Source organism: Phyllobates terribilis, unplaced genomic scaffold, assembly GCF_046119375.1.
Source record: "Phyllobates terribilis strain yellow unplaced genomic scaffold, ASM4611937v1 Scaffold_1__5_contigs__length_1240528914, whole genome shotgun sequence".
NCBI classification, from domain to species: domain Eukaryota; kingdom Metazoa; phylum Chordata; class Amphibia; order Anura; family Dendrobatidae; genus Phyllobates; species Phyllobates terribilis.
In genome coordinates, this window is record NW_027362761.1 from 622,899,932 (window position 1) to 622,919,487 (window position 19,556).

Genomic DNA, 19,556 nt, shown 5'->3' on the forward strand with positions numbered 1-19,556 from the left:
TCTCAAGGAGAGGTTCACCTCTGCTCCCATCCTTATGCAGCCTGATGTTACTAGGCCGTTTTTGGTTGAGGTTGATGCTTCCTCTGTGGGGGTTGGCGCAGTATTGTCTCAGGATAACGGGGATGGATTACATCCCTGTGCCTTTTTTTCAAAAAAATTTTCGGAGACTGAACTGAATTACGATATTGGTAATCGGGAATTATTGGCTATTAAACTCGCATTTGAACACTGGCGTCACCTCTTGGAAGGTGCGGAATTTCCCGTTCAGGTTCTTACGGATCATAAAAATCTGATATATCTTGATGCTGCCAAGCGCCTGAATGCCCGTCAGGCTAGGTGGGCACTGTTTTTCTCGCGGTTTAATTTCTCCGTTACTTACATCCCTGGTACTAAGAATGTTAAGGCGGATGCCTTGTCTCGCAGTTTTTCTCCCATAGTCGGTGCTGAGAAAGAGGAGAACATTTTACAAGAAGGTGTTGTGATAGCTGCTTTGGACTCCGTTTTGGAAAATGAGATTCTTAAAGCACAGGAGAATGCCCCATCTAACACTCCTCATGGGAGGTTGTTTGTGCCTGGGACCTTTAGGAGAGATTTGTTTGTTGAGTGTCACGAATCTCGGTTGGCAGGTCATCCCGGAATCTCTGAGACCAAGAGACTGGTGGGTCGCAGTTTTTGGTGGCCTGGATGGCAGAGGGAAGTCATTAAGTGGGTGCGTCAATGTACTATATGTGCTAGATCTAAGTCCTCACATACTCCTGCTGCGGGGTTGCTTTGTCCTTTGGAGGTTCCCAGTGCTCCTTGGACACATTTGGCTATGGACTTTATAACTGACCTTCCCCCCTCTGAGGGTTTTACTGTCATCTGGGTGGTCGTGGACCGTTTTAGCAAGATGTGTCACTTGGTTCCCTTTGTCAAACTGCCCTGCGCTAAAACTCTCGCTAAGGCCTTTGTCAAGGAAATTGTCAGACTTCATGGCGTTCCTACTGACATTGTTTCTGATAGGGGTCCTCAGTTCGTGGCTCGTTTTTGGCGTGCCTTTTGTGATAGGTTGGGAGTTCATTTATCGTTCTCGTCCGGATATCATCCTGAATCTAATGGCCAGACAGAAAGGAAAAACCAGGATTTTGAGCAGTTCTTGTGTTGTTTTGTGGCAGACAATCAAGAGGGGTGGTCTGAGTTTCTGCCACTTGCTGAATTTGCTCTGAACAATCATACATCTTCTTCTGCTGGTTGTTCGCCTTTTTTTTGTTGTTCTGGGAGACATCCGTCGTTTGGGTCGTTCTCCAAGTTGGGATCTGCCGTGCCTGAGGAGGAGAATTTTTCCGGTGATTTGGAGAGAGTTTGGACGGATGTGCGTGGTAGTAATCTTCAGGAGGCCAACAGAAAATCTAAGGACTACTTTGATAGGAAACGACAGGAGGTTTTGTTCGCTGTTGGTGACATGGTTTGGTTGTCCTCTAGGAATCTGCGGTTGAGGATTCCTTCTAAGAAATTGGGTCCCAAGTTTGTAGGGCCCTTTAAGGTGCTTCAGGTTGTCAACCAATCTGCTGTTAGGTTGGAGGTTCCTACCTCCTGGAGAATTAATCCGGTATTTCATGTCTCTCTGTTGAAAAAAGCTGTTGTGTCGGATTGTGACGCCTCTGCCTTTGTTCCTCCGGTGGTGGAGGACGGGGAATATGAAATTTCTCGCATCCTTAACTCTAGACTGTATAGAGGTAGTTTGCAGTATCTTGTGGCCTGGAAAGGTTTCGGACCCGAGGATAACTCTTGGGTGAGGTCAGATGATGTTTCCGCGTCCAGACTTATCAGAGCGTTTCACAGGAGATTTCCTGATAAGCCTGGTCCTAGGGGATCCGGAGGATCCTCTTAGAAGGGGGGGTACTGTTAGAACCTTGCTCTTAGGTTTTTTTTCCTTTGCTGGTCACATGACCTTGTTGGCCTATTTAAGCCTGCTCCGCCCTTCTGGCTTTGCTGGACTTCATTGTATTACTACTTTCTAGCTAGCCTTTGCTCTGTATCTTACTCTGTTAGTTTGCTTGGTCTACGGACCTCTATGTTCTATATATTTTGCTTGTTCGTCTGTCTGCTACTATTTCTGTTAGGAGGTGTCCCATATTCCTCCCAGTCCTTAGTACTTGTAGGGATTCCTTCCCCACATCTATAGGTCTCCGTACAGACTAGCTTAGGACTTTAGCAGGTCTGATCGCAGGATCAGGTTCCCTGTTACATCGTAGGGATTCAGCTGAGTTCTATCGTAGGGACAGATCTCCTCTCTTTCCTTAGCTCTGGTAGCAGAACATAACAATCTCCTATCACCCCCTGTATTATACCATCTCCCCTCACTGATATCACCCCCTGTATTATACCATCTCCCCTCACTGATATCACCCCCTGTATTATACCATCTCCCCTCACTGATATCACCCCCTGTATTATACTATCTTCCCTCACTGATATCACCCCCTGTATTATACCATCTCCCCTCACTGATATCACCCCCTGTATTATACCATCTCCCCTCACTGATATCACGCCTTTTTATACCATCTCCCCTCACTGATATCACCCCCTGTATTATACCATCTCCCCTCACTGATATCACCCCCTGTATTATACCATCTACCCTCACTGATATCACCCCCCGGTATTATACCATCTCCCCTCACTGATATCACCCCCCCTGTATTATACTATCTCCTATCACCCCCCTGTATTATACTATCTCCCCTCACTGATATCACCCCCCTGTATTATACCATCTCCCCTCACTGATATCACCCCCTGTATTATACCATCTCACCTCACTGATATCACCCCCTGTATTATACCATCTCCCCTCACTGATATCACCTCCTGTATTATACCATCTCCCCTCACTGATATCACCCCCTGTATTATACCATCTCCCCTCACTGATATCACCCCCTGTATTATACCATCTCCCCTCACTGATATCACCCCTTTTTATACCATCTCCCCTCACTGATATCACCCCCTGTATTATACCATCTCCCCTCACTGATATCACCCCCCTGTATTATACCATCTCCCCTCACTGATATCACCCCCCCTGTATTATACTATCTCCTATCACCCCCTTGTATTATACTATCTCCCCTCACTGATATCACCCCCCTGTATTATACCATCTCCCCTCACTGATATCACCCCCTGTATTATACCATCTCACCTCACTGATATCACCCCCTGTATTATACCATCTCCCCTCACTGATATCACCCCCCTGTGTTATACCATCTCCCCTCACTGATATCACCCCCTGTATTATACCATCTCCCCTCACTGATATCACCCCCTGTATTATACCATCTCCCCTCACTGATATCACCACCCTGTATTATACTATCTCCTATCACCCCCCTGTATTATACTATCTCCTATCACCCCCCTGTATTATACCATCTCCCCTCACTGATATCACCCCCTGTATTATACCATCTCCCCTCACTGATATCACCCCCTGTATTATACCATCTCCCCTCACTGATATCACCCCCCTGTATTATACCATCTCCCCTCACTGATATCACCCCCCTGTATTATACCATCTCCCCTCACTGATATCACCCCCCTGTATTATACCATCTCCCCTCACTGATATCACCCCCTATATTATACCATCTCCCCTCATTGATATCACCCCCTGTATTATACCATCTCCCCTCACTGATATCACCCCCTGTATTATACCATCTCCCCTCACTGATATCACCCCCCCTGTATTATACCATCTCCTCTCACTGATATCACCCCTTGTATTATACCATCTCCCCTCACTGATATCACCCCCTGTATTATACCATCTCCCCTCACTGATATCACCCCCCTGTATTATACCATCTCCCCTCACTGATATCACCCCCCTGTATTATACCATCTCCTCTCATTGATATCACCCCCTGTATTATACCATCTCCCCTCACTGATATCACCCCCCCTGTATTATACCATCTCCCCTCACTGATATCACCCCCTGTATTATACCATCTCCCCTCACTGATATCACCCCCCTTATTATACCATCTCCCCACACTGATATCACCACCTGTATTATCCCATCTCCCCTCACTGATATCGCCCCCTGTATTATGCCATCTCCCTTCACTGATATCGCCCCCTGTATTATACCATCTCCCCTCACTGATATCGCCCCCTGTATTATACCATCTCCCCTCACTGATATCACCCCTTGTGTTATACCATCTCCCCTCACTGATATCACCCCCTGTATTATACCATCTCCCTTCACTGATATCACCTCCTGTATTATACCATCTCCCCTCACTGATATCACCCCCCTGTATTATACCATCTCCCCTCAGTGATATCACCCCCTGTATTATACCATCTCTCCTCACTGATATCACCCCCCTGTATTATACCATCTCCCCTCACTGATATCACCCCCTGTATTATACTATCTCCCCTCACTGATATCACCCCCTGTATTATACCATCTCCCCTCACTGATATCACCTCCTGTATTATACTATCTCCCCTCACTGATATCACCCCCCTGTATTATACCATCTCCCCTCACTGATATCACCCCCCTGTATTATACCATCTCCCCTCACTGATATCACCCCCCTGAATTATACCATCTCCCCTCACTGATATCACCCCCTGTATTATACCATCTCCCCTCACTGATATCACCCCCTGTATTATACCATCTCCCCTCACTGATATCACCCCCCTGTATTATACCATCTCCCCTCACTGATATCACCCACCTGTATTATACCATCTCCCCTCACTGATATCACCCCCTGTATTATACCATCTCCTATCACCCCCCTGTATTATACCATCTACCCTCACTGATATCACCCCCGGTATTATTCCATCTCCCCTCACTGATATCACCCCCTGTATTATACCATCTCCCCTCACTGATATCACCCCCTGTATTATACCATCTCCCCTCACTGATATCACCCCCCTGTATTATACCATCTCCCCTCACTGATATCACCCCCCCTTTATTATACTATCTCCTATCACCCCCCTGTATTATACCATCTCCCCTCACTGTTATCACCCCCCCTGTATTATACCATCTCCCCTCACTGATATCACCCCCTGTATTATACCATCTCCCCTCACTGATATCACCCCCTGTATAATACCATTTCCCCTCACTGATATCACCCCCCTGTATTATACCATCTCCCCTCACTGATATCACCCCCCTGTATTATACCATCTCCCCTCACTGATATCACCACCTGTATTATACCATCTCCCCTCACTAATATCACCCCCTGTATTATACCATCTCCCCTCACTGATATTACCACCCTGTATTATACTATCTCCTATCACCCCCCTGTATTATACTATCTCCTATCACCCCCCTGTATTATACCATCTCCCCTCACTGATATCACCCCCTGTATTATACCATCTCCCCTCACTTATATCACCCCCTGTATTATACCATCTCCCCTCACTGATATCACCCCCCTGTATTATACCATCTCCCCTCACTGATATCACCCCCTGTATTATACCATCTCCCCTCTCTGATATCACCCCCTGTATTATACCATCCCCCCTCACTGATATCACCCCCTGTATTATACCATCTCCCCTCACTGATATCACCCCCTGTATTATACCATCTCCCCTCACTGATATCACCCCCTGTATTATACCATCTCCCCTCACTGATATCACCCCCTGTATTATACCATCTCCCCTCACTGATATCACCCCCTGTATTATACCATCTCCCCTCACTGATATCACCCCCTGTATTATACCATCTCCCCTCACTGATATCACCCACTGTATTATACCATCTCCCCTCACTGATATCACCCCCTGTATTATACCATCTCCCCTCACTGATATCACCCCCTGTATTATACCATCTCCCCTCACTGATATCACCCCCTGTATTATACCATCTCCCCTCATTGATATCACCCCCTGTATTATACCATCTCCCCTCACTGATATCACCCCCTGTATTATACCATCTCCCCTCACTGATATCACCCCCCTGTATTATACCATCTCCCCTCACTGATATCACCCCCTGTATTATCCCATCTCCCCTCACTGATATCGCCCCCTGTATTATAACATCTCCCCTCACTGATATCGCCCCCTGTATTATACCATCTCCCCTCACTGATATCGCCCCCTGTATTATACCATCTTCCCTCACTGATATCACCCCCTGTATTATCCCATCTACTCTCACTGATATCACCCCCTGTATTATACCATCTCCCCTCACTGATATCACCTCCTGTATTATACCATCTCCCCTCACTGATATCACCCCCTGTATTATACCATCTCACCTCACTGATATCACCCCCCTGTATTATACCATCTCCCCTCACTGATATCACCCCCCTGTATTATACCATCTCCTTTCATTGATATCACCCCCTGTATTATACCATCTCCCCTCACTGATATCATCCTCCTGTATTATACCATCTCCCCTCACTGATATCACCCCCCTGTATTATACCATCTCCCCTCACTGATATCACCCCCCTATATTATACCATCTCCCCTCATTGATATCACCCCCTGTATTATACCGTCTCCCCTCACTGATATCACCCCCTGTATTATACCATCTCCCCTCACTGATATCACCCCCTGTATTATACCATCTCCCCTCACTGATATCACCCCTCTATATCATACTCATCAGGTGTTTTGAAAATGGAAGAAATACACACATTAGTGGAGCGCAGGGAAGGCACACATTAGTGGAGCGGAGGGAAGGCACACATTAGTGGGGAGCAGGAAAGGCACACATTAGTGGAGCGCAGGGAAGGCACACATTAGTGGAGCGCAGGGAAGGCACACATTAGTGGAGCGCAGGGAAGGTACACATTAGTGGAGCGCAGGGAAGGCACACATTAGTGGAGCGCAGGGAAGGCACACATTAGTGGAGTGCAGGGAAGGCACACATTAGTGGGGCGCAGGGTAGGCACACATTAGTGGAGCGCAGGGAAGTCACACATTAGTGGGGCGCAGGGAAGGCACACATTAGTTGAGCGCAGGGAAGGTACACATTAGTGAAGCGCCGGGAAGGCACACATTAGTGGAGCGCAGGGAAGGCACACATTAGTGGAGCGCAGGGAAGGCACACATTAGTGGAGCGCAGGGAAGGCACATATTAGTGGAGCGCAGGGAAGGCACACATTAGTGGGGCGCAGAGAAGGCACACATTAGTGGAGCGCAGGAAAGGCACACATTAGTGGCGTGCAGGGAAGGCACACATTAGTGGTGCGCAGGGAAGGCACACATTAGTGGGGCGCAGGGAAGGCACACATTAGTGGAGCGCAGGGAAGGCACATATTAGTTGAGCGCAGGGAAGGCACACATTAGTGGAGCGCAGGGAAGGCACACATTAGTGGTGCGCAGGGAAGGCACACATTAGTGGTGCGCAGGGAAGGCACACATTAGTAGAGCTCACGGAAGGCACACATTAGTGGAACGCAGGGAAGGCACCATTAGTGGAGCGCAGGGAAGGCACACATTAGTGGGGCACAGGGAAGGCACACATTAGTGGAGCGCAGGGAAGGCACACATTAGTTGAGCGCAGGGAAGGCACACATTAGTGGAGCGCATGGAAGGCACACATTAGTGGAGCGCAGGGAAGGCACACATTAGTGGGGAGCAGGGAAGGCACACATTAGTGGAGCGCAGGGAATGCACACATTAGTGGAGCGCAGGGAAGGCACACATTAGTGGAGCGCAGGGAAGGCACACATTAGTGGAGCGCAGGGAAGCCACACATTAGTGGAGCGCAGGGAAGGCACACATTAGTGGAGTGCAGGGAAGGCACACATTAGTGGAGCGCAGGGAAGGCACACATTAGTGGAGCGCAGGGAAGGCACACATTAGTGGAGCGCAGGGAAGGCACACATTAGTGGGGCGCAGGGTAGGCACACATTAGTGGAGCTCAGGGAAGGCACACATTAGTGGAGCGCAGGGAAGGCACACATTAACGGGGCGCAGGGTAGGCACACATTAGTGGAGCTCAGGGAAGGCACACATTAGGGGAGCGCAGGGAAGGCACACATTAGTGGGGCGCAGGGTAGGCACACATTAGTGGAGCTCAGGGAAGGCACACATTAGTTGAGCGCAGGGAAGGCACACATTAGTGGGGCGCAGGGAAGGCACACATTAGTGGAGCGCAGGGAAGGCACACATTAGTTGAGCGCAGGGAAGGCACACATTAGTGGAGCGCAGGGAAGGCACACATTAGTTGAGCGCAGGGAAGGCACACATTAGTGGAGCGCAGGGAAGGCACACATTAGTGGAGCGCAGGGAAGGCACACATTAGTGGAGCGCAGGGAAGGCACACATTAGTGGGGCGCAGGGTAGGCATACATTAGTGGAGCGCAGGGAAGGCACACATTAGTGGGGCGCAGGGAAGGCACACATTAGTGGGGCGCAGGGGATTCACACTTTATAATTCTTATAATCCCCTCATGTGACTGTGGAGTCCTCAGCCTGACTAGGGCACGACTCTATTGCCAGGGAGTTAACGGATATTCAGTGAGTGCATTATGTCTATAGATGGAATGATGGGAATTGTGTGACTCCTCTTATAAGGAGTGTACAGGAGGGGAGGGGTTGAGAAGGAGGATGATGGGTGGAGAGGAAGATACTGGGTTGGTCATTACATCAGGGAGGAAGATCGCAGCCCGGAGAGGACACAGATGTGCTCTGATGACTACAGCTGCTGGTGAGACACAAGATGAGGTACAGCCTGGCAGCACCTGGGGAGCGATGAAGGGCACCTGGTGGTGGTGGGTGAGGAGGAAAGAGGGGCACCTGGTGAGGAGGAGAGAGGGGCACCTGGTGGGGGAGTGAGGAGGAGGAGAGAGGGGTACCTGGTGAGTAGGAGAGAGGGGCACCTGGTGAGGGGGGGTGAGGAGGAGGAGAGAGGGACACCTGGTGAGGGGGGGTGAGGAAGAGGAGAGAGGGGCACCTGGTGAGGAGGAGAGAGGGGCACCTGGTGAGGAGGAGAGAGGGGCACCTGGTGGGGGAGTGAGGAGGAGGAGAGAGGGGTACCTGGTGAGTAGGAGAGAGGGGCACCTGGTGAGGGGGGGGTGAGGAGGAGGAGAGAGGGACACCTGGTGAGGGGGGGTGAGGAAGAGGAGAGAGGGGCACCTGGTGAGGAGGAGAGAGGGGCACCTGGTGAGGGGGGGGTGAGGAGGAGAGAGGGACACCTGGTGAGGGGGGGGTGAGGAAGAGGAGAGAGGGGTATCTGGTGAGGAGGAGAGAGGGGCACCTGGTGAGGAGGAGAGAGGGGCACCTGGTGAGGGGGGGTGAGGAGGAGGAGAGAGGGGCACCTGGTGAGGAGGAGAGAGGGGCATCTGGTGAGGGGGGGTGAGGAGGAGGAGAGGGGGGCACCTGGTGAGGAGGAGAGAGGGGCACCTGGTGAGGCACCTCCACATTACAGGTAACTCTGAGTACAGATGATGTATTACGTGTCACCTGCAGTCCTATGTAACACCACAGATAATAGTGATAACATCTACTACATTATCTGTACTCAGAGAGTCATCACTGTGTTATCTGTGGTGTTACATAGGACTGCAGGTGACATCTACTACATTATCTGTACTCAGAGAGTTATCACTGTGTTATCTGTGGTGTTACATAGGACTGCAGGTGATATCTACTACATTATCTGTACTCAGAGAGTTATCACTGTGTTATCTGTGGTGCTACATAGGACTGCAGGTGATATCTACTACATTATCTGTACTCAGAGAGTCATCACTGTGTTATCTGTGGTGTTACATAGGACTGCAGGTGACATCTACTACATTATCTGTACTCAGAGAGTTATCACTGTGTTATCTGTGGTGTTACATGGGACTGCAGGTGACATCTACTACATTATTTGTACTCAGAGAGTTATCACTGTGTTATCTGTGGTGTTACATGGGACTGCAGGTGATATCTACTACATTATCTGTACTCGGAGAGTTATCACTGCTATCTGTGGTGTTACATAGGACTGCAGGTGACATCTATAACATTATCTGTACTCAGAGAGTTATCACTGTGTTATCTGTGGTGTTGCATAGGACTGCAGGTGACATCTACTACATTATCTGTACTCGGAGAGTTATCACTGCTATCTGTGGTGTTACATAGGACTGCACGTGACATCTATAACATTATCTGTACTCAGAGAGTTATCACTGTGTTATCTGTGGTGTTACATAGGACTGCAGGTGACATCTACTACATTATCTGTACTCAGAGAGTTATCACTGTTATCTGTGGTGTTACATAGGACTGCAGGTGACATTTATTACATTATCTGTACTCAGAGAGTTATCACTGTGTTATCTGTGGTGTTACATAGGACTGCAGGTGACATCTACTACATTATCTGTACTCAGAGAGTTATCACTGTGTTATCTGTGGTGTTACATAGGACTGCAGGTGACATCTACTACATTATCTGTACTCAGAGAGATATCACTGTGTTATCTGTGGTGTTACATAGGACTGCAGGTGACATCTACTACATTATCTTCTCTGGATCGCTCTGCTACCTCTGCGTGCTCACGTGGTGTATATGATTGCATGGCCTAGAGGTGCTTTCTTCGTACTCTCTACTAATTCTCCTGGTGTGCTCTCCTGTGTCACCGGTCTCTGCACGCTCTCCTTATTCTGCTGGTGCGCTCTCCTGTGTCACCGGTCTCTGTACACTCTCCTTATTCTACTGGTGCGCTCTCTTGTGTCACCGGTCTCTGCACACTCTCCTTATTCTGCTGGTGCGCTCTCCTGTGTCACCGGTCTCTGTACACTCTCCTTATTCTGCTGGTGCGCTCTCCTGTGTCACCGGTCTCTGCACACTCTCCTTATTCTGCTCGTGCGCTCTCCTGTGTCACCGGTCTCTGCACACTCTCCTTATTCTGCTGGTGCGCTCTCCTGTGTCACCGGTCTCTGCACACACTCCTTATTCTGCTGGTGCGCTCTCTTGTGTCACCGGTCTCTGTACACTCTCCTTATTCTGCTGGTGCGCTCTCCTGTGTCACCGGTCTCTGCACACTCTCCTTATTCTGCTGGTGCGCTCTGTTGTGTCACCGGTCTCTGCACACTCTCCATATTCTGCTGGTGCACTCTCTTGTGTCACCGGTCTCTGCACACTCTCCTTATTCTGCTGGCTCTCTTGTGTCACCGGTCTCTGCACGCTCTCCTTATTCTGCTGGCTCTCCTGTGTCACCGGTCTCTGTACACTCTCCTTATTCTGCTGGTGCGCTCTCTTGTGTCACTGGTCTCTGCACACTCTCCTTATTCTGCTGGTGCGCTCTCCTGTATCACCGGTCTCTGCACGCTCTCCTTATTCTGCTGGTGCGCTCTTCTGTGTCACCGGTCTCTGTACGCTCTCCTTATTCGGCTGGTGCGCTCTCTTGTATCACTGGTCTCTGCACTCTCCTTATTCTGCTGGTGCGCTCTCTTGTATCACTGGTCTCTGCACTCTCCTTATTCTGCTGGTGCGCTCTCCTGTGTCACCGGTCTCTGCACACTCTCCTTATTTTGCTGGTGCGCTCTTCTGTGTCAACGGTCTCTGCACGCTCTCCTTATTCTGCTGCTGCGCTTTCTTGTGTCACCGGTCTCTGCACTCTCCTTATTCTGCTGGTGCGCTTTCTTGTGTCACCGGTCTCTGCACACTCTCCTTATTCTGCTGGTGTGCTTTCTTGTGTCACCGGTCTCTGCACACTCTCCTTATTCTGCTGGTGCGCTCTTCTGTGTCAACGGTCTCTGCACACTCTCCTTATTCTGCTGCTGCGCTTTCTTGTGTCACCGGTCTCTGCACGCTCTCCTTATTCTGCTGGTGCGCTCTCTTGTATCACTGGTCTCTGCACTCTCCTTATTCTGCTGGTGCGCTCTCTTGTATCACTGGTCTCTGCACGCTCTCCTTATTCTGCTGGTGCGCTCTCCTGTGTCACCGGTCTCTGCACTCTCTCCTTATTCTGCTGGTGTGCTTTCTTGTGTCACCGGTCTCTGCACTCTCTCCTTATTCTGCTGGTGTGCTTTCTTGTGTCACTGGTCTCTGCACACTCTCCTTATTCTGCTGGTGTGCTTTCTTGTATCACTGGTCTCTGCACACTCTCCTTATTCTGCTGGTGCACTCTCCTGTGTCACCGGTCTCTGCACACTCTCCTTATTCTGCTGGTGCGCTCTCCTGTGTCACCGGTCTCTGCACACTCTCCTTTTTCTGCTGGTGCGCTCTTCTGTGTCACCGGTTTCTGCACGCTCTCCTTATTCTGCTGGTGCGTTCTCCTGTGTCACCGGTCTCTGCACACTCTCCTTATTCTGCTGGTGCGCTCTCTTGTGTCACCGGTCTCTGCACACTCTCCTTGTTCTGCTGGTGCGCTCTCCTGTGTCACCGGTCTCTGTACACTCTCCTTATTTTGCTGGTGCGCTCTCCTGCGTCACTGGTCTCTGCACACTCTCCTTATTCTGCTGGTGCGCTCTCCTGTGTCACCAGTCTCTGTACACTCTCCTTATTCTGCTGGTGCGCTCTTCTGTGTCACCGGTCTCTGCACGCTCTCCTTATTCTGCTGGTGCGCTCTCCTGTGTCACCGGTCTCTGCACACTCTCCTTATTCTGCTGGTGCGCTCTCCTGTGTCACCGATCTCTGTACTCTCTCCTTATTCTGCTGGTGCGCTCTCCTGTATCACCGGTCTCTGCACGCTCTCCTTATTCTGCTGGTGCGCTCTTCTGTGTCACCGGTCTCTGCACGCTCTCCTTATTCTGCTGCTGCGCTTTCTTGTGTCACCGGTCTCTGCACACTCTCCTTATTCTGCTGGTGCGCTCTCCTGTATCACCGGTCTCTGCACGCTCTCCTTATTCTGCTGGTGTGCTTTCTTGTGTCACCGGTTTCTGCACGCTCTCCTTATTCTGCTGGTGCGCTCTCCTGTGTCACCGGTCTCTGCACGCTCTCCTTATTCTACTGGCTCTCCTGTGTCACCGGTCTCTGCGCGCTCTCCTTATTCTTCTGGTGCGCTCTCTTGTATCTCCGGTCTCTGTACACTCTCCTTATTCTACTGGTGCGCTCTCTTGTATCACTGGTCTCTGCACTTTCCTTATTCTGCTGGTGCGCTTTCTTGTGTCACCGGTCTCTGCACACTCTCCTTATTCTGCTGGTGCGCTCTCTTGTATCTCCGGTCTCTGTACACTCTCCTTATTCTACTGGTGTGCTCTCTTGTATCACTGGTCTCTGCACTTTCCTTATTCTGCTGGTGCGCTCTCCTGTGTCACCGGTCTCTGCACACTCTCCTTATTCTGCTGGTGCGCTCTCCTGTGTCACCGGTCTCTGCACACTCTCCTTATTCTGCTGGTGCGCTCTCCTGTGTCATCGGTCTCTGTACACTCTCCTTATTCTGCTGGTGCGCTCTCCTGTGTCACCGGTCTCTGCACGCTCTCCTTATTCTGCTGGTGCGCTCTTCTGTGCCACCGGTCTCTGCACGCTCTCCTTATTCTGCTGGTGTGCTCTCTTGTGTCACCGGTCTCTGCACGCTCTCCTTATTCTGCTGGTTCGCTCTCCTGTGTCACTGGTCTCTGCATGCTCTCCTTATTCTACTGGTGCGCTCTTCTGTGATACCGGTCTCTGCACACTCTCCTTATTCTGCTGGTGCGCTCTTCTGTGTCACCGGTCTCTGCACGCTCTCATTATTCTGCTGGTGCGCTCTCCTGTGTCACCGGTCTCTGCACGCTCTCCTTATTCTGCTGGTGCGCTCTCCTGTGTCACCGGTCTCTGCACGCTCTCCTTATTCTGCTGCTGCGCTTTCTTGTGTCACCGGTCTCTGCACACTCTCCCTATTCTGCTGGTGCGCTCTTCTGTGACACTGGTCTCTGCACGCTCTCCTTATTCTGCTGGTGCGCTCTCTTGTGTCACCGGTCTCTGCACATTCTCCTTATTCTGCTGGTGTGCTCTCCTGTGTCACCGGTCTCTGCACACTCTCCTTATTCTGCTGGTGCGCTCTCCTGTGTCACCGGTCTCTGTACGCTCTCCTTATTCTGCTGGTGCGCTCTTCTGTGACACCGGTCTCTGTACTCTCTCCTTATTCTGCTGGTGTGCTCTCTTGTATCACTGGTCTCTGCACGCTCTCCTTATTCTGCTGGTGCGCTCTTTTGTGACACTTGTCTCTGCACACTCTCCTTATTCTGCTGGTCCGCTCTCCGTTGTCACCGGTCTCTGCACACTCTCCTTATTCTGCTGGTGCGCTCTTCTGTGACACCGGTCTCTGCACGCTCTCCTTATTCTGCTGGTGCGCTCTCTTGTGTCACCGGTCTCTGGACGCTCTCCTTATTCTGCTGGTGCGCACTTCTGTGACATCGGTCTCTGCACGCTCTCTTTATTCTGCTGGTGTGCTCTCTTGTGTCCCCAGTCTCTGCACTCTCCTTATTCTGCTGGTGCGCTCTCCTGTGTCACCGGTCTCTGCACACTCTCCTTATTCTGCTGGTGCGCTCTCCTGTGTCACAGATCTCTGTACTCTCTCCTTATTCTGCTGGTGCGCTCTCCTGTGTCACCGGTCTCTGCACGCTCTCCTTATTCTGCTGGTGCGCTCTTCTGTGTCACCGGTCTCTGCACGCTCTCCTTATTCTGCTGGCTCTCTTGTGTCACCGGTCTCTGCACGCTCTCCTTATTGTGCTGGTGCGCTGTCTTGTATCACTGGTCTCTGCACTCTCCTTATTCTGCTGGTGCGCTCTCCTGTGTCACCGGTCTCTGCATACTCTCCTTCCTCTGCTGGTGCGCTCTCCTGTGTCACCGGTCTCTGCACGCTCTCCTTATTCTGCTGGTGCGCTCTCCTGTGTCACCAGTCTCTGCACACTCTCCTTATTCTGCTGGTGCGCTCTCTTGTATCACTGGTCTCTGCACACTCTCCTTATTCTGCTGGTGCGCTCTCTTGTGTCACCGGTCTCTGCACACTCTCGTTATTCTGCTGGTGCGCTCTTCTGTGACACCGGTCTCTGCACACTCCCCTTATTCTGCTGGTGTTCTCTTCTGTGTCACCGGTCTCTGCACGCTCTCCTTACTCTGCTGGTGCGCTCTTCTTTGTCACCGGTCTCTGCACGCTCTCCTTATTCTGCTGGTGCAGTCCTCTGTTTCACCGGTCTCTGCACTCTCCTTATTCTGCTGGTGTGCTCTCTTGTGTCACCGGTCTCTGCACACTCTCCTTATTCTGCTGGTGCGCTCTTCTGTGACACCGGTATCTGCACTCTCCTTATTCTGCTGGTGCGCTCTCTTGTGTCACCGGCCTCTGCACACTCTCCTTATTCTGCTGGTGCGCTCTCCTGTGTCACTGGTCTCTGCACACTCTCCTTATTCTGCTGGTGCGCTCTTCTGTGACATCGGTCTCTGCACACTCTCCTTATTCTGCTGGTGCGCTCTCCTGTGTCACCGGTCTCTGCACACTCTCCTTATTCTGCTGGTTTTCTCTTCTGTGTCACCGGTCTCTGCACGCTCTCCTTATTCTGCTGGTACTCTCTCTTGTGTCACCAGTCTCTGCACGCTCTCCTTATTCTGCTGGCTCTCTTGTGTCACCGGTCTCTGTACACTCTTCTTATTCTGCTGGTGCGCTCTCTTGTGTCATCGGTCTCTGCACACTCTCCTTATTCTGCTGGTGCACTTTCCTGTGTAACCGGTCTCTGCACACTCTCCTTATTCTGCTGGTGCGCTCTCCTGTGTCACCGGTCTCTGCACACTCTCCTTATTCTGCTGGTGTGCTCTCCTGTGTCACCGGTCTCTGCACTCTCCTTATTCTGCTGGTACGCTCTTCTGTGTCACCGGTCTCTGCACGCTCTCCTTATTCTGCTGGCTCTCTTGTGTCACCGGTCTCTGCACGCTTTCCTTATTCTGCTGGTGTGCTCTCCTGTGTCACCGGTCTCTGCACACTCTCCTTATTCTGCTGGTGCGCTGTTCTGTGTCACCGGTCTCTGCACGCTCTCCTTATTCTGCTGGTGTGCTCTCCTGTGTCACCGGTCTCTGCACGCTCTCCTTATTCTGCTGGTGTGCTCTCCTGTGTCACCGGTCTCTTCACGCTCTCCTTATTCTGCTGGTGCGCTGTTCTGTGTCACCGGTCTCTGCACGCTCTCCTTATTCTGCTGGTGTGCTCTCCTGTGTCACCGGTCTCTGCACGCTCTCCTTATTCTGCTGGTGCGCTGTTCTGTGTCACCGGTCTCTGCACACTCTCCTTATTCTGCTGGTACGCTCTTGTGTGTCACCGGTCTCTGCACGCTCTCCTTATTCTGCTGGCTCTCTTGTGTCACCGGTCTCTGCACGCTCTCCTTATTCTGCTGGTGTGCTCTCCTGTGTCACCGGTCTCTGCACGCTCTCCTTATTCTGCTGGTGCGCAGTTCTGTGTCACCGGTCTCTGCACACTCTCCTTATTCTGCTGGTGCGCTCTCCTGTGTCACCGGTCTCTGCACGCTCTCCTTATTCTGCTGGTGCGCAGTTCTGTGTCACCGGTCTCTGCACACTCTCCTTATTCTGCTGGTACGCTCTTCTGTGTCACCGGTCTCTGCACGCTCTCCTTATTCTGCTGGTGCGCTCTCTTGTGTCACCGGTCTCTACACGCTCTCCTTATTCTGCTGGTGCGCTCTCCTGTGTCACCGGTCTCTGCACACTCTCCTTATTCTGCTGGTGCGCTCTCTTGTGTCACCGGTCTCTGCACGCTCTCCTTATTCTGCTGGTGCGCTCTCTTGTGTCACCGGTCTCTACACGCTCTCCTTATTCTGCTGGTGTGCTCTCCTATGTCACCGGTCTCTGCACGCTCTCCTTATTCTGCTGGCTCTCCTGTGCACTCTCATCTCACTCTGGTGTGCTCTCTTCTATTACTGATCCCAGTAATCTCTCCTTCTGGTGGTTCGCTCTCTTGGGTTGAGGGTAGCAGAATACTAAATTATATATAAGTGCAAGAAGACAGGTGGCAGTGCGAGGCAGAGGTGGTGCGGCTTCACATGGCGGAGGTGGTGCGGCTTCTCATGGCGGAGGTGGTGCGGCTTCTCATGGCGGAGGTGGTGCGGCTTCTCATGGCGGAGGTGGTGCGGCTTCTCATGGCGGAGGTGGTGCAGCTTCACATGGCGGAGGTGGTGCGGCTTCTCATGGCGGAGGTGGTGCAGCTTCACATGGCGGAGGTGGTGCGGCTTCACATGGCGGAGGTGGTGCGGCTTCTCATGGCGGAGGTGGTGCGGCTTCACATGGCGGAGGTGGTGCGGCTTCACATGGCGGAGGTGGTGCGGCTTCTCATGGCGGAGGTGGTGCGGCTTCACATGGCGGAGGTGGTGCGGCTTCACATGGCGGAGGTGGTGCGGCTTCACATGGCGGAGGTGGTGCGGCTTCTCATGGCGGAGGTGGTGCGGCTTCACATGGCGGAGGTGGTGCGGCTTCACATGGCGGAGGTGGTGCGGCTTCACATGGCGGAGGTGGTGCGGCTTCACATGGCGGAGGTGGTGCGGCTTCACATGGCGGAGGTGGTGCGGCTTCACATGGCGGAGGTGGTGCGGCTTCACATGGCGTGGGTTTAACCCTGAGTTGAGTTACATCTTCTGTGGAGGATCCTGGCAATTTTCTGAAGCGGTGAGGACTTGCCTTCACATCTGAAGCCTTCGTATCAGTATTCCATCCTGTCCACTAGATCCTCTTATGTGCTGATGAGTGCAGTCACGGGAGGTGGTGACAGCCTGGGTGGTGGTGACATCATGGGTGGTGGTGACATCCTGGGTGGTGGTGACATCCTGGGTTGTGACATTATAGGTGGTGACATTATAGGTGGTGACATCATGCATGGTGGTGACATCCTCGGTGGTGGTGACAATCTGGGTTGTGACATTATAGGTGCTGTTGGCATTATAGGTGGTGACATTATAGGTGGTGACATCATGCGTGGTGGTAACATTATAGGTGGTGGTAGCATCATGGGTGGTGACATTACGTGTGTCTGTGACTTTATTGGTGGTGGTACCATCATGGCTGGTGGTGATTATGTAAGTGGTGGGTGGTAAACTCATTGGGGTGAGAGAGTTCAGATTCTGCTCTGGGTCTAGTACCAGTCAGCTTGTGGTAACATTGGTACCTTCCAGTTCTGATGGGTTGATCTGTAGGCCCACACTCACTGCCGGGGACACTCTTCTCTATTCTGTGCATTTGTGGCAACTTCACAATGTGATACAATGAGGTATAGAGTAGACTTACCTCTAGGTCATCCTTGCCTGGTGCCAACTCAATAGCGGCAGTGAGGAAGAAGATCCAGGATCTTCAGCAGAAGGTGGATAATGCTGAGGAGCGAGGAGACCGGCTAAAGAATGACCTGGCTATGGAGAGGGAGGCTCGGGAAAGGGTAAGAAGAGTCACACGTGGACTTTGGGGGACAAGCGTTCACGAGCTGCTTGTTATAATTCTGTTTATACAGTGGTATTAGAGGGATGCACTTCAGGAACGTCTGGATGAATGATTGCCTAGTTATTCCTGTACTGCCAAGAATCCTCCTAACACAGACCTCGTGACCTCCATGCTGCCGAGTATCCTTATACCTCGTGACCTCCATGCTGCCGAGTATCCTTATACCTCGTGTGTCCTCCGTACTGCCGAGTATCCTTATACCCCGTGTGTCCTCCATACTGCCGAGTATCCTTATACCTCGTGTGTCCTCCATACTGCCGAGTATCCTTATACCTAGTGTGTCCTCAATACTGCCGAGTATCCTTATACCCCGTGTGTCCACCATGCTGCCGAGTATCCTTATACCTCGTGTGTCCTCCATGCTGTCGAGTATCCTTATACCTCGTGACCTCCATGCTGCCGAGTATCCTTATACCTCCTGTGTCCTCCGTACTGCCGAGTATCCTTATACCCCGTGTGTCCTCCATACTGCCGAGTATCCTTATACCTCGTGTGTCCTCCATACTGCCGAGTATCCTTATACCTCGTGTGTCCTCCATACTGCCGAGTATCCTTATACCTCGTGTGTCCTCCATACTGCCGAGTATCCTTATACCTCGTGTCCTCCGTACTGCCGAGTATCCTTATACCTCGTGTGTCCTCCGTACTGCCGAGTATCCTTATACCTCGTGTGTCCTCCATACTGCCGAGTATCCTTATACCCCGTGTGTCCTCCATACTGCCGAGTATCCTTATACCTCGTGTGTCCTCCATACTGCCGAGTATCCTTATACCTCGTGTGTCCTCCATACTGCCGAGTATCCTTATACCTCGTGTGTCCTCCATACTGCCGAGTATCCTTATACCTCGTGTGTCCTCCATACTGCCGAGTATCCTTATACCTCGTGTGTCCTCCATACTGCCGAGTATCCTTATACCTCGTGTGTCCTCCATACTGCCGAGTATCCTTATACCTCGTGTGTCCTCCATACTGCCGAGTATCCTTATACCTCGTGTGTCCTCCATACTGCCGAGTATCCTTATACCTCGTGTGTCCTCCATACTGCCGAGTATCCTTATACCTCGTGTGTCCTCCATACTGCCGAGTATCCTTATACCTCGTGTGTCCTCCATA

General features: G+C 51.4%; 1 protein-coding gene across 11 annotated transcripts in view; it reads left to right on the forward strand.

The window, feature by feature from the left end:
* Positions 1-19,556, forward strand: part of TPM2 (tropomyosin 2) — a 147,292-nt gene that overhangs the window by 99,263 nt on the left and 28,473 nt on the right. For 4 of the 11 annotated variants that reach the window (XM_073684501.1, XM_073684519.1, XM_073684510.1 and 1 more), the window contains exons 1-2: positions 8,782-8,816; positions 18,242-18,380. The exons of 4 other annotated variants lie outside the window; for them this stretch is intronic. In XM_073684501.1, the coding sequence (XP_073540602.1) occupies positions 8,797-8,816; positions 18,242-18,380 (159 nt within the window). In that variant the 5' untranslated portion in view covers positions 8,782-8,796. 3 more of the 11 variants (XM_073684575.1, XM_073684581.1, XM_073684588.1) reach the window with 3 other exon arrangements.